At 43.1% G+C, this 15287-nt stretch overlaps 1 protein-coding gene across 2 annotated transcripts in view; it reads right to left on the reverse strand.

Moving 5' to 3' along the window:
- Positions 1-10056, reverse strand: part of DGKQ (diacylglycerol kinase theta) — a 108843-nt gene extending 98787 nt beyond the window's left edge. The window contains exon 1 of one of the 2 annotated variants that reach the window (XM_056325263.1): positions 9801-10056. In XM_056325263.1, the coding sequence (XP_056181238.1) occupies positions 9801-9996 (196 nt within the window). In that variant the 5' untranslated portion in view covers positions 9997-10056. Of the gene's footprint in view, positions 1-7492; positions 7570-9800 lie in introns of those variants that run through there. The other variant, XM_056325264.1, reaches the window with a different exon arrangement.
- Positions 10057-15287: the final 5231 nt, after the last annotated feature.

The following is a 15287-nucleotide window of genomic DNA, read 5'->3' on the forward strand; positions in this document are numbered from 1 at the left end:
CCCATGAGACCATGCTTCCCATATTTACAAAAAAGGTTACAGTGACCAAAAGTACTGAATAAGTATAATATATCTCCATTATCTTTCCAAACTTGGGAAAAGGAAGAGGAGGATGATTTATTTTTTAAATAATCTATTTGTTCCTCCTGAAGAAACAATGGTCAAATCAGAAATACACTAGCTTCAAAAAATCTCAAGGTACTTGCCAGACAGGAGCTATTCTGGAGCAAAGAGAATATAAGAGGAACAGAGTAAGAGAGGTCAAAACCAGAATGGACACGATACTTAGCTCTTTTGAAGGAAATTTTTAACATGACAGTATTTTTACCTCCTACTTTGGCCTATTTCTGAAAAAGGGTTTAGCTACGGAGGTTTTATAGTCTCAGCTGCTGTTGGGAATATGCATCACTGGTTAACTGTCTTCTTCACAAGAGAAACTACAGGCATGTAAGTCAACAGCACCAAAACCAAAACAGGAATCTTCTCACTTGTTTTTGTTTTTAAGGTTACATCTCTTCTTTCACACCTCCTTATTTTGGGTCACATGCTTAGTTTCTCACTTAGCATCTTCTCTTTGCAGAGTTAAGTCTCCCCAGCATCCAGGCAGAGGGCTGGAGCACCAAATATAATTGCAAGCACAATTTTTCTCAAGTTTCAACCCCTTCTAGGGAAAAGGGGTTGTGATCACCTTTTGGAAGGGCTGCTATTACCACCAAATGACAACTCTCCAGCAGTAAGAACAGACACACTGCCTCACAGCTCACGTGCACACCTGCCAAGCACAACTGTTCCAGTGTGGGGACCACCACTATATCAAACAGTATCCGTGGCCACCCAGAATTTATGGACCAACTTGCATAAGTGTCTTGAGAATTTTAAATTCTCCAAACATTTAATTTGTGAATATCCAAGAAGTCTGAAATCAGCTTTTCCAGTCCTCCTTATCAACACTGTGAGAAGAGGTTTAATGTGAAAAAGTTTTCCTAGGCCACGCTACTCAGCCCACACCTTTCTTTCAAGTCTAAGGGCTCCTTTCTATATGAGATACATTCCAGGATTGCTAGTCCTAATCAGTTTCCCATGAAAATTTGTCTGTGTGATGATTTACACTCTTGCATCCTAACTAGATTCTGAATAAAATCTTTCACCTCGCAAAACGCATTTTTTTATTCTGAAAGAGAGCACACAGTCTCAAACACAAGTAGCCTTTTTCTACTTTATGTTCAGACCCTTCCCTTATGCCCTCTTCAGGCTTAGAGGAATCTTAGCAATTTCCTTGTATTCTTCTGCCTTCTTTTGAAGCTCCCAACCATGCAATGGTTTCAGCACTGAGGAAGTATTTTTGTTTGGAACTCTTAAGGAACTGGTTAGTGGAGTAATCTTATGCTCACTGGTTAACAAGGTGTACCAGTTATTATCTCCACGTGCTGTAGAGAAAGTACTGCAGAAAAAGGACAGGCTCATTTCCTGAATTACATCATAGCAAACCAAGACATTAAAATGTGACACATTCTGCCAAGGAGAAAGAAATGCAATGAGGAACAGAGATTTTTTTGCTACATATTCTTGCACTTATACTGCAAATATTATTTCATAGCCACTGTAAACTAATGCTATGTGCAAAACACCACACTGCTCCTATTTTAACACCTGAAGTTCAGATCATTCAGTTTCTCCCAAGCACATTTGTTTAGCAAAGTATTCAGAATGTCTGTAGCAGTCTTCTGTATGTAAAACCTCCAGGGATGGATTTAATTGTGGTCAAATACAGTAATTTTTATTCTCACTATTAGTTGCTTTAGCTCTTAAACAACATTATTTTTACATAGCAAGTGGCATGACATATAATACAAGTGGTATTTAAAAAGAAACCAAGCAGGTGAGCAATATCAGCATATGACATTCATAATCCTAAATATACTTCCAAGTAAATCACTCATATTCAATTTTAAAGAGGGAAAAAGCAACAAACATAGAAAAACACAAATACATGTGTTCTTTGCATGTATACATGTATGTGAGTATATATGTATGAATGCATATATACATACACATGCACACACCCTCATTCTTCCAGAACCAAGTGAATAAAAATATTTAAATGAAAACAGGAAGTGAAATTAGGGGTTGACTGTACTCTAGTGAATAACAGACTTCCACAAGTGAAATAACAGTAGGCAACAATATGGTTTAAAAGGAAAAATACTGTGGTGGCACATTTAGAAAAAAAGAAGTAGGCTTCCACTAAGTTCCTTATCACACTGTGACATACAAATGTTAGTTTTTGCTCTCTGCTTTGGAGCGTTTCCTATAAAGCTTCTCTCAAAACTGAAAGGTGCTATTGAACAAACAAAAAACAAACAAAAAAAAGTGGGGGTGGGGTGTGTGTGTGTGTGTGGAGAGAAATCCCAACACCAAAAGAACAGGAAGTGATCAGCACATACTATTGTATGCTTTAGAAAGGTCTATCTGCTATACATACGTCCTGTTCTTTTCCCACTGGAGCTGAGTTAAATTAAATAAATGAATGTAACTTAGCCACTTGTTTTCAACAGATGTTGCAAAAGCAGTTTCATCAAAGGGATTTTCCACAGCCAGCTCAGAATGGACCTAATGAACAACAAGTACCCCAGAAGGAAGACAGTTTGAGCTGATGAAATGCAGTATGAGAAACAACTCTGGAAGAAACTAATGACATAAACAAAAAGCAAAGGTCATCCAGGGACAGCTTGATTCAAAGGTAATTCAAAGCTTCTACCTGAGAAAATTGCTCCAAAATCAAGAACAGAACCAGGCTTCTATGGGATACTAAGCAGAAACGCAACGTTATGGACAAGTTACAAAGAGCATGTAATCAAAGAGGGGAAAACAGACAAGCAACAGGACCCTGCCCAGAGGGACCCCCTGGGAAACAGTGCAGTAAAATTATCCCGGAACGTGGAATTCAGAACAAGACGGGGTGGGGTGGGGTGGGCGCGTGTTTATCAGCAGAAACATTTGTCATAAACTGCCACGAGGAGATTGAAAACTAAAAATCTTGCATGTCATCCTCCATTGCACTGTAAGTGCCAGACCCCACTTTAACATCAGCACCTACACTTGGGTAATAAATATCTACTGTACATAACACATCCCCTGTTAGAAAGCAATTGTCAATGCAAAGTATCCTTAATGGGCTTATTTCACATGGAAAAACCCAGGATACATTTTCAGGAAAACACTGAAATAAAAGTAACATCACCACTAAAGAAAAAAACTGCTTATGACTAAAACTGGAGGAGGACAGAGTAACCTCACAGAGACGTGTGCTGCTGAGTAAGGTGCACTACACCCCGTTTCAATACCAACTTCTACATCTATAAAGAAGGAATGAACACCATCTCTAGTGAAAGGGGAAGTGTTACCCAGACGTACTAGTTCGTAAAAAGAAACCAAACCTGAACCAGGGCATGTATCAGCACATAGCTAATGCACACAAACATCACAGAAAATAGGAACATGCATGTGCTTCTCCACCCTTGAAGTACTGGGGTCACTTCTGATTGAAATGCTACCAAAGTTTTAAAGAAAATGCTGTTAGGTGGCTCAGTACAATTCTTAAAAAACATTTTACAGAGAAAGCCTTAGAGTTCAACATACTTTGTTTATCAGAAAGAAATAACTAGTCAAGCATTTCTATCCCACACAACTGTGAGAAAGAATACAAGGCTTTTTAGACTCCTAGCACAGGACTGCAAGAACTATGGTCCACAGGAAACTTACCAAAGGAAGACTGAAAAATTTTGTGCAAGATTAAAAGAATGAGAGTATTAGCCTAGAAAATGGCCGAGGAACACCTGAACATATTAAGTCTAAGCAATAGTAGATGGAAGATCATCTTGAAAGGAAACCTGCAGAGTGCCAACGGCAGCCACTCCACACTGTGATGGATTGATGAGCACCTTCTTTATAGCTTTTGCCATTTATCACTGAGTCAGACTGAGGCAGTAACACAGATGGTAAGTGAAAGTGCTGTGCAAAGCCTGTTACTGGATTACTGGCTATAACACTTTCTACAGTAAGTTATTTACTACCTAACCGAGTTTCTGGACTGAGATTTGGGACAACACTATCAACACAAAATATAGCTTCCAGCTACAAAAGCTGTGTGTGTACTTGCAAAGCTCCCTGTCCTTTCCTCTGCATCACTGATGGTGACAATGATATTTTCCTCCAAAGCACTGTCAGAGGGAGGTGGGGAAAAGAAAAGCGTACATTGTTTTAGTACAAAACGGATTATCCTGCAAATCCAGACTGGTAAGTAAATTGCATCTTTCACTGGGTCAGTCAACGCCCCAAACATTTTCCCCCAACATATATGTCAGCTTGACCACAATTCAGCCAAGGTTTCAGGGTTTCTTTGGGGGAATGTTTTTTGGTGTGTATGTGTGTGTGTCCCCAGTTTTTGTGTTCATTCCCAAGATGGATCCAGAGTCACATGGCTCAATCTAAGTTTTAAATACAGCAAAGTCATATCCACATCCTGTCCAAAGTCCTATCAAAAACATCTCAGCCACAAACTCACACTGCATGTCAACATCAAACAGCTCACTGTTGCATGGAAAGACCCCACCACTGATGAGGAACCCAGTAAAGAATGAAGCCAACAAGTCTTGAAAATAAAACTAATTGTGGAATAGAAGCAAGGTTTTACTGCAGTTTTACCTTGTTGCAGCATTTTTAGTTCAACATGCACCAAAAGCAAGCCAAGCTCACTAGAAGGAAGAATATGTTTCCCTTGTGCACTGTAAACATTAAGACTTTCTGGGGAATCTCACACATCATCCACTTCCTTCAAAACTCAGCAGGGTCAAGGATGTTCCAGCTGCCTGTCCCTACTACTGAACTAACTGGAAAGGGTGAGAGCTCAAAGGGATTGCTCCTCCTCCCTTTATTCCCTGCTACTATTTCCATAGCCCTACAAACTCTCTGTTGGTCTAACACCCAGCTTTAAACTGAAATACACTTTCCCTATCTGACTCCAATTACTTAGAACAGTCTTTAAATGAAGTAGACTCCATTCAAAACACGTCCAGAATACACATAGGTAGCCTGCTGCAGAGATGCTGTCTGAGTATCTCCAGGTTCTCCTACGCCACCGAGGCACAACATGGCTTGCCTATGTCTGGGACATACCTGTATGAATCACAGCAGCCTTATGGTTGCCTTGCTAAGTAAGATATTTATGGCACAAACATCACTCCAATTCACAGTTTACATATTATTCTGGAAAAGCTGCAGTGTTGCCAGCCAACATCTAACCCAGATTAGGAAAAACAACAATTTCTGCATCTGGGAACTGGTTTGGGGGTTCTGCTTAGAATACAAAGCCTAAAAACCAACCAAACAAAAACCTTCCAAAGATACAAAAACAGAAAACAAGGATGCTATTTCCCAAAGCATTATTTGAGTTAGTGCTTTCATATCAAGACAAGTACCCTAGATGCCTAAATTACATTTCCCTAGTAAAAACAGACACAAACCATACCAAAAAGTCCATGACAGTTGCTTCCAATAAACGTTCTAATGAAAGATATATATATATATATAAAAAACACCTAAAAATGGCTTAAAATTCTGTTACATTTGCTAACCAACTTGCTTATTACCCAAACCCCTTACATTTCAACCTTTGGCTATAAAAAACCAAACTGAGTTCACATTAGAAAGATTTATAGCACTGGAAATGCAGCCCCCAAAATGTTCTTCCTAGATTTCTTTTTTTTCAGTCTTTACAGAAAAAAGAAAAAGCACTGTGAGAAGAAAAGTGTTTACTGGTGGCTAAAATAAATCCTAAACTCCAAATTAAAATATCTACTAGCCATTTTTTTAGTGTATGAAATTGGTTCTCCTGTGCACAACCAGTGAGAATTCAACTCTCTTTATCTCTTACATTAACTTCATATATATATAGTATTTTTAAGATGCACACACAGCGTCTTATGCTGCCTCTTCTTTGCCAAGTCTGAGGAAATTCAAATCCACTGAAACCGAAATGACCAGGCTTGGGAAAGCAAGAGCAATATAAAAGAGTAATTGTGTTACAATCCAAACATCACTTACTCTTTCACACTTATCAAAGAAAGTGACAGCTACAAAGAGTAAAGTGGCAAGAAAAATATAGTCTTCTACAACGCCTATACAGGAAACAAATTTGCGGCCAGGGGCGGAGGAGAGACACATAGCTGCAAGCCTGGCTGACCAAGATTAGAACAAATGTGTGCACAAAAGCTTAACACAGTGACATCTTCAGACCTAACTGGACACCTAATCCACATAGGAAGACTACTGCCTTTCCTGTAAAATTTCTTTTATGAAAATACCTTGACAATCTAGCAAAAGAGCTGCAATTCTCCCAGAAGTACCTGGAGGTGGAAGCAGTATCTTCCTTTAAAAGACAGTGATTAGATCTGGGACACTTCGTGCCTTGTACAGAGAGCATCTCTTCTATGCGAAAGGGAAAGACCACTTATATTGGCCCCTGCACTGCCAGAAATGTCTTGAGAATTCATTATACCTTCTTGTATTTTTGCTACACAGCCATGTAAGCCACATAGGCATGTGCCAGTTCACTGAGCAGGATAAGTCTACTGAAAAACTCCATAGACCTGATCATTCACATCTAGAAGATGCCATTTTCCGAGGATCAAAAGCACCATCACAATTAGAAGTCAAATCCCGGTCAATTAGGCCACAAAACTGATACAAGAATTATTTACTTTTTTAAAAAAGATATGTAAATATCTGTAACAAAAATCAAGAAAGAATTTGGAAAACAGAGGATGTTAATAAAGTCTTACAAATAAGTAAGAAGACATGGCCTTGAGAGAAGGAACAGATACGATAAGGATGTCAAGCTGGGACCATGTTAACCAGACCAAACAAAAAATTACTCGAACTATGTGTGAACGATCCTAATTTACATATTAAAAGATCCACCCTGGAGCACAGGAATCTCCCTACTAACAAAGCCCCCTCCCCAAAGAACATAAAAAAAGAATGCTGTACCTTTAAATGGATTCAAGGCTCATAAGAATCAATGAGAATTAAGTGAGACTAAATGAAATGGTAAACAATTGTTCAAAGTGTGTAAAATGCCTTACCACGTGTGAAGAAGGGGCTAGCTTCGTGGATTTACCACTAAGCACCCATGTCTGCACATACGTGCGACACATGGTGTCTCAGTTCTTGTGTGTGAACAGCTCTTACACATCAGGTGAAGAACTGAAATTTGGGATAACACAACTACTCAAAATGGTGATAGGCAGAGGCTTCCTCCCACCTCCTCCTTTTTAACTGATGGAATCTTATCATGAGCATGCTCAGTTCCCTTCTGAGCTTCAAAACAGAAAGTTTCCATCAAGACCAGCTTCATGGAATGTCAACACAAACAGCACCAGGAAACTGAGTATCTGAAGCCATGGATTTGGAACAGAAACCATTGCAAATTCACCTAGAAAAAGGCCACCTGACAGCTTCATTTTGAAGTCTGTAGATGGTTTCTCAAAACGAGTCCAAAAGACAACATCAGCTCAGCTGCAATTACACCCACAATCCTAGACTCTCTGGGGAGAAGAAAAAGGAGATAGCAATTATCCACAAAGTTTTCCACTCTACTGCAAACATTTCCTTCACTAAAAGCAGGGTGAAGTTACTTTATTTTTCATCAGCCTGGCACTCCTACAGATAACCTTTTATATTACTTTCTAAAGAACATCGGTCAAACTCCATTAATTAAAGCAAATGTGACAAGGAGGCAATTATTAAGCAAAATTTACTTAAAATATCATATTAGCTTTTATTAAATAACTCTGAAAGAATGGGCTGACAAGCTGTTCAACAAGGTACAAGGGTGTACACATGGCTGTGAAAAGCAGCCACCACCTGCAAATGACCAACCCATCAGGTACTGTTGGAATTTGTTGCCTAGTCGTAAGTTGTTGGAAAAGACAAACATGACACTGAGCACAGCTGGTTGACAACAGGGAAACAAAAAAAATTAGTTCTTCACCCAAAGGAGACACTGATGTGCAAGGTAACATATTACAGGGGTTTTGCCCACGCTCGGAGCTGGGAATGTTACAGGTAATGAAGACTTAAGGTATTTTTTCTCTCTCTCATTACCCCTCACACAACTTGTTTGGGGTAGAGGTTCCAGATGTAGGTCTAAAAGATACCTTAACTGTACAGCTTGAAGTGCCTCATTAGCACACCGTAACGATCCTTACCCAGAATTCAGCCTGAAAAGCCAAAGGAGAAAAACAATTCCAGACCACAAACTGTCAGCAGCTTTCGAACTAGGAAAAGATCCTAAATTCAAGTTACAGCTATGCACCACCTTTACGAACCTAGTATGTGAACAGGAAAAAAAGTGAGACATCCTGGACAAAAGCTTTTCACACATTTTCTTACCTGTTAACACACCAAAGCTGCCCAGCTCTTCAAGTAACAGTACTGGCACCTGAATGTCCACTTTTGTTACTCCAACAATTTGCCTTTTCTTAAGTCATCATATTAAAAACTATAAAAGAATAGCTTTGTGCATTTTCACAACTTAAATTTTCACTCGACTTCGGGGCTTTTTTGCTGTAAGGGTAGGCAGTGACCTTCTGCTACGCAGACAGAATTACACACCTCTCAGCACAATTTTAAGCAAATATAAAACCATTCTTGCAAGACTTTTTTTGTACCACACGGGAACATGACTTCCACCCAACTTCATCCTGCACCCTCTTCACCCACAACCATGACAAAAGGAAGAAGCTATTTCAAGAATCGCAGGGTACTTACTCTACACCCAGGGCCTTGTTTGATACCACCCAAACAATGAGGCTCTTGTACAAGCCTCCAGGCACGGTCTTGGGTGATGCAGCCCAAGCCATCCAGGCTGCATATGCTCAAGAAGACATCAAGGTGTTGTCTGGGGGTTTTTTTGTTTGTTTATTTTGGTTTGGTTTTTTTAAAGCACGACATGGAGAACCCCTCTTTTCCCTTGTGACACCACTTGGTTTCGCTGTGCCAGAACACAACAAAATTTCGTCATCTCCAGGAACCTCAGCTGCCACGGGAGCCAGCAAGCAGACCTAGCAATTCCTTCTCCCCTCCCTGGCGTTAGCCCAGGTGTAAAATGTTCAAAATCCACGTAGGCTGCAGCTCTTCCATGCCATCAGGCACCACAGCAGGTAGGGGCACCCCCGGGACGGCTCCACTGCGGGCACCAAGCAGCCCAGCGGGCCCGTCACCAGGTGGGCAAGGGCAGCGCTGGGTCACGGCGAACACCCGTGTCACTGCACAGCACCGCACCGCTGAGGTTTGATTATCATTGTTAGAACTGCTGCTATTAGTATTATTACCAGATTTTTTTATTATTAGAATTTTTATCATTATAGTTTATAATTAGAATTATTATTGTTAGACTTACTCTCGTTCGGATTCATTGCTAGAATGGTTATTAATAGTGGAATTTTTAGTATTATCGCTGGTTTCGGACGCACTGTTAGGATTTTTAGTATTATTGCTGTCGTTAGACTTCATTATGAGAATTTATTATTATAGAATTTTTACTATTACTATTGTTAGATTTTTTTACTAGAATGCACTATTTTTATTATTATAATTTTTACCAGCAGTATTTTTTCCCTCCCCCCCGCCCCACCTCGCCCAGGACGCGGCGGCCGCTCCCGGCAGGTCCCGCAGACCGACGCCCGCCCCGGGCAGCCCGGCGACGCGGCGCCCGGCCTGGCCCCCCGCCGCCCCCTTACCCTCGCACTGGTAGCCGGCCAGCCCCCAGATGAAGTCGGTGCAGTAGTGGCAGAAGGTGGGCTTGGTGAGGGTCACCCTGCGGAAGCTGTGGCCCGGCGGGCCGCTCCCCGCCAACACCGCGGCGCGGCCCCGGCCGCCCAGCAGCGGGCTGGAGCCCGGGCTGCCGCCGCTCAACGAGCGCGTCCCGTCCGCCATGCCCGCTCCTCGCGGCACGGCATCGGCCGCCGCTCGCCCTCGCTTCCGCCCCAGGCGGCGGCGGCGGCGGCGGCGGCGGCGGCGGGGGGCGGGCGGGGGCGGCGCCCCAGTCAGGGCCTGGGCGGGCGGCGCTGCACTGCCGCCTGCCGGCCGCGCCGCGGGCCCCTGCGGTCCGCCCCGAGGGGACGCCGCCGCCGCCCCGCCGGTCCCCCTGGCGCGGGCGGCGCTTCCCCAGGGCCGGCGCCGCGCTGCCCGTGAGGCCTCGGCCTGTCTCGGGGTGTCCGCGGCCCCGCCGGGCGGGAGCTGCGCGCAGGGCGCGGAGGCTCAGGTGAAGGGTGTGGAGGAACGAGCTGCTCGGCGGCGGCCTCGGCGGTAACGCACCGGAGGGCGAGGGGCGCCCCTCAGCGCCCGGCGCCGGGGCCCGGCAGTCGGTGGCAAAGCCGCAGGAGGAAAAGCTGCCCGTCAGAAGGTCTCACCGCAGGCAGGCGGCGGGCTCAGCTTGCGACTTGAAACTGTGAGGCTCGAGGAGACCTCCCGTTTCTTACCGCGACATCAAACCGGATAGTTGCGCTACCCCCCAGCCCCGTGCCATTTTGGAACGCGTAAAGCTCCATCTCGTGACATTTTTTGATGATGTCTTGGCAGAAGATGGGTTTGCTGTAGGTTTTGCCTTCCGCTCTCAACATCTCAGCCTTTACGAGGAAAGATAAAGGGTTCTGCCTAGCAGTCTCTCTGTAACACAGATTTTTGTCCTCTGTATTCACTTCACCTTCTTGTTGCTGGTTTTGCAAACATTAACACACTCTGATGTTTCCACGTTGCTAGTCTCCTCCTCTGCCTCTGAACTGCCTCTGTTTCTTTGACCGTTACTACATCAGGCAAAGTATCGTGGCTGGAGTAGCTTGGGACAGGAAAGGATGCTGTGTCTTTAGATTTTGTGTCTACAGATGCATGTTGTTCACATCTCCACTTGTCTGATTGTGTCCCAGATGTCAGCTTCATATTAAGTGAGCATCTCCACTGAGCTATCTGAAACAACATCCCACTGAGCTATCTGAAACAACATCCAGGAACCTCCATTAAGCCATGGAAGACAAGAAAAGAGTAGTTTAAATTTTCATCCCTGACTCTGATGTAATTGTATTGTGGTGAAAGGTTTAATAAACCACCCTGTGGTCCTGTAGACCAGCACTGAAGTCCTTCTAAAGTTAAGTAGCATCTCCTAGTTTTTACCAATCTTACTTTATATCTCCTTTCCATGTTGTTAACATAAGCATACTTATGATCAGGAGCAAGGAGGATTTGACCCAGGGACTAAAGAAGGCATGGTATATCTTTTTACGGTTGGAGAAAGGGCGAGCAGATAGATATAAAAGCTTTGAAATATTTCTAATTGCTCCTACAACATGACTTAGCAAACATACCTAATATACTATAAAGCCTTATGGAGTCCCAAATATACAAGAGGCTGGGGAAGAGAGAAGCAGTGTGAAATGAAACCTCTTCCCTTGACATATACCTGCTGAATACAATGAATGAGCCAAAGTCCATAATGGCAGGCCTCATCTTCCACAAACTCATCCTTGGTTTGATCTTCATGAATATCACAGAGCAAGGCCTCTTGGAACACATTTCTGAGGACATGGAGGAGAAGGCAATGATTAGGAACAGTCAGTATGGATTTGCCAAGGGTCAGTGATGCCTGACCAACCCGACATGACATTAATTTACCCATGACCAAATAGGTAGATCTGTGTAGGAGGGTATAGCAGTGGAACGTTGACTTTAGCAAGGTTTATTACATGGTCTCCCACACTATTCTTCTATCCCAGCTGGAATATTATGGTCCGTCATGGGTGGACAACTGGATGGGTAAAAAAACCTGGTTGGATGGTTGAGCCCAGTGGGTGGGAGTTAATGGGTCATACCCAAACTCTGCTTGGAGGCCCGTAATGGGAGGAGTACTGCAGGGGTCTGTCCTGGGGCCTGTTGCGTTTAGCATCCTTATCAACAACATGGAGAAGGTGACTAAGAGCATTATTATCGGTTTTGCACACGACACCAAACCAAGGGGAACAGTCATTACATGCCATCCAGGAGGGAAGTGGACTGGCAGGAGAAATGAGAGGCAGGCAGGGGGGCAGCGCTGTAGAAAAGGTCCTAGGTGTCTCACTGGACAATGAAGCTGTCCACCCTGGCAGCAACCAGGGCCAAGAGCATCCTGGGCTCAGCCACTAGGCTGAGAGAAGGGATTACCCATGTCTCTCCAGCACTCATTAGAGTACTGCACCCAGTTTTGGCCCACGCCAAAGGAAGCACGTTGTCAAACTGAAGCAAGTTCAGCAGAGGGCCACCAGGATGGTCAGGGGCTGGAGCACTTATCCTGTAAGGAGAGGCTGAGGGAGCTGGACTTACTCAGCCCAAAAAAAGACAGCTTTAGGGGGGATCTCATAGCAGCACCCTAGTACTGACACAGAGGTTTTCAAGAAGATGGAGCAACGCTCTTTACAGTGGTGCTTGCTGGGAGGACAAGAGACAAAGGGCAGGACTTCAAACAAGGCATTCAGGCTGGGTATAAGGTGGAACCTTTTCACCTCAATGGCAGCCAAGCAGAGAAGCAGGTTACCTGGAGAACTTATGCCATCTTCATCCTTGGAAGTTTTCAAGACATGGTTGGATAAGCCAAGACCAACCTGATCTGACCTTATGGATGACCCAGCTTTGAGCTGGAAAATTAAACTATGTGACATCCTAATGATCCTATGATTGAAAATGTCACACTCAACCATTTCAAATGTGAATGGACCTCAATACACAAAGAAATACTCTCTCTTTTAGAGATCTAGCTTATCTTGTCAGTTGGTATGAGCTGACATAGTTCCTTGACTTATCTCTGTGTGCACCAGGTGAGAGTGCAGACCTTTACAGAGGACACCTGAATTCAGAGACTGCAGGTACATTTAAATTCCTGTTGAACATGGAGAAAGGGAAACTGAAACTTGCAAAAGCAGTCTTTTTGCATGCTGACTGCTTGCCTCAATTCCCACATTGTCTATTTCTGTGCTTTCAAACTAGCTGAGTCTGACTGTACCATTCAAAAGTTGTGATTAGATCAGAAGTGCCAGCATTTTTTTAGATGGAGCTCAGTGCTGTTGCCAGATTTCTTCTCTGGGACTTTCCTCATTCAGGAGAGGAAGCTCCTTCCCTATGTGCTTAGCCCATGACATCATATTCTCACCTAGCTATACAGACCTCTACTCTTGCTTTTCTTCAAGAACTTGTCTACAGAGCATCTTGCCTCACCTGTTCCATTGGCCTGGCCTGCCTTTCTTTTCAACATAGACTGTCTTTATTTTGTATGGATCTAATAGTCCTTCCCCTCTCAAGAGACAGAGGCCACAGAGCTGGAAAGCTGAAACGCACATGAACAAATCTTTCTCTTGATGGAGGAAATATATAGACCTTCCTTTCAAGGGCATCAGAAGCTGGTCCTGTTTCAAAAGCCTGAGGAAGTAATCAATACATCCTTTTACAGAGACGTGAACATGCATTCACTTAACAAGTAATTCAGATACATTACTGCATCATCTTCATGGCAGGGTAGTCACAGGGTTTCCTTGCTAGAAATTACCTGTGGAATCGTGGTTTTTATTGTTAAGGTGTAAATGAACATGTGAGATTTTGGCTATTTGTAAATAGCTGACTCCCCAGGTACATATTTATGTGCTGTAACATATAGGTATGTGTGACCTATACTTGTGATTTAACTTCCCTTCTTATCTCTGAGCAACAAGTCTAACAAGTCAAAACAACCTAGACTGTCTGATGATTGTCTTCAGCTGAGCCTGCCACCACCTCTGCTGCCAGCAGCCATGGAATGTGGCAGCAGTTGAGCCATCCTTCCATTTCACTTGTGTAGTGGGGATGTGGTCCTAGACATTGGAAAAGAATGAGGTGAAGAATTATTGCCCGAGCTGTCACATTCATAAATGCAATAGCCCACTAGAGGGATTTGATACCTGTTTCTGACTCAGAGCTGGTTAACTGCAAGGTTTCTACCGCTTTTATGTCTGCACCCAGGATACCCGTCCAAAAACAGAAGAATGATAAGATAGAAATCCCACTTTAGGAAGCAATTGCAGCATTTGGTGGGGGTTTTTGGCCTTTTGGAAATTTTTTTTGTTTAACCTATCAATCTGTTCTTTATAAGGAGGATATATACCGATCTTTGTAAAAAAGTGATAGTTAAAGTCTTTTTGAAGAAGGAACAGCAGTTTGCATAAGCCAAGGAGGATGGAGTTACATGCAACTAGTGCAACTGTCTGCACTCTCATAATGGCAGGAAGCTGTGCGGCTAAAAAGAACAAAGGCAGGTCTTGGTTTAGAAGTTTCAAACCAGAAAACAGCCAGACTAGAGAAGCAGTTGGAGGTGGCTGGCTCATAGCAAAGCATGCAAAAGGGTGGCTGCTGGTCAGGGTCACAGTTATAGTCACAGCCCTAGTGATGTGAAGCTGGAACATACTTATCACAAGTCAGGCAAGTAAGTGGTTTCCTCTGACAGCTCTGCTGGGACAGAATTACCACCTGTTTTAAGCAGCAGTGCATTCTTGGCTGGCAGCTTACTGTGGTAAAGCTGTGATAATTTGTCTGGGTCAGGCTGTGTGAGGGGGGCATCCTCCAGAAACCGTAGTCAATAGCCAACTTTATATTCAGATCTGCTTTGGAACTCATTTCAGATAACCCTATGTCATCAACAGTCAAAGCACATTATGGGGAAAAAAACACCTTGGTGAATGCTATTAATCCTAAATTCTCATGGGTAAATATCCTGGAGCATTTCCACTTCAGAAGATTTTGTGGAATTCCAGTGAGCCTTCAATTCAGATATTCCCACGTACCCTAGCATTGATTGACTACTTACATCCATGATAGGTGAAGAAGTAATTTCCACCTTTATACTTTAATTGTAAAATCTAGAGCTGACAGAGATCAAAGGTTTGCCTCTCTGAAATATTGCTCGGTGGCTCTTCCAGTCTTTCTATACGTATCTATAATTATAAGTATATATATGTATATAAATGTATAAAATTATGAGATATCCATCATGTCTCAATGGACTGTTTCAAAAGATCTGCATAAACCTCCAAGCTGCAGTAAATATGAGGGGTTTGTTCACAGAGGAATTTTTGCTCTGCAGACTGGTAGAAGAAAGACCGAACAAAGTGGAACAAACTGCCACTTCTTAGATACGCTTTTTTTTTTTTTAATGAAGGAGTGCCACACAGATGAAA

This window comes from Falco biarmicus, chromosome Z, assembly GCF_023638135.1.
Source record: "Falco biarmicus isolate bFalBia1 chromosome Z, bFalBia1.pri, whole genome shotgun sequence".
Taxonomy (NCBI): Eukaryota; Metazoa; Chordata; class Aves; order Falconiformes; family Falconidae; genus Falco; species Falco biarmicus.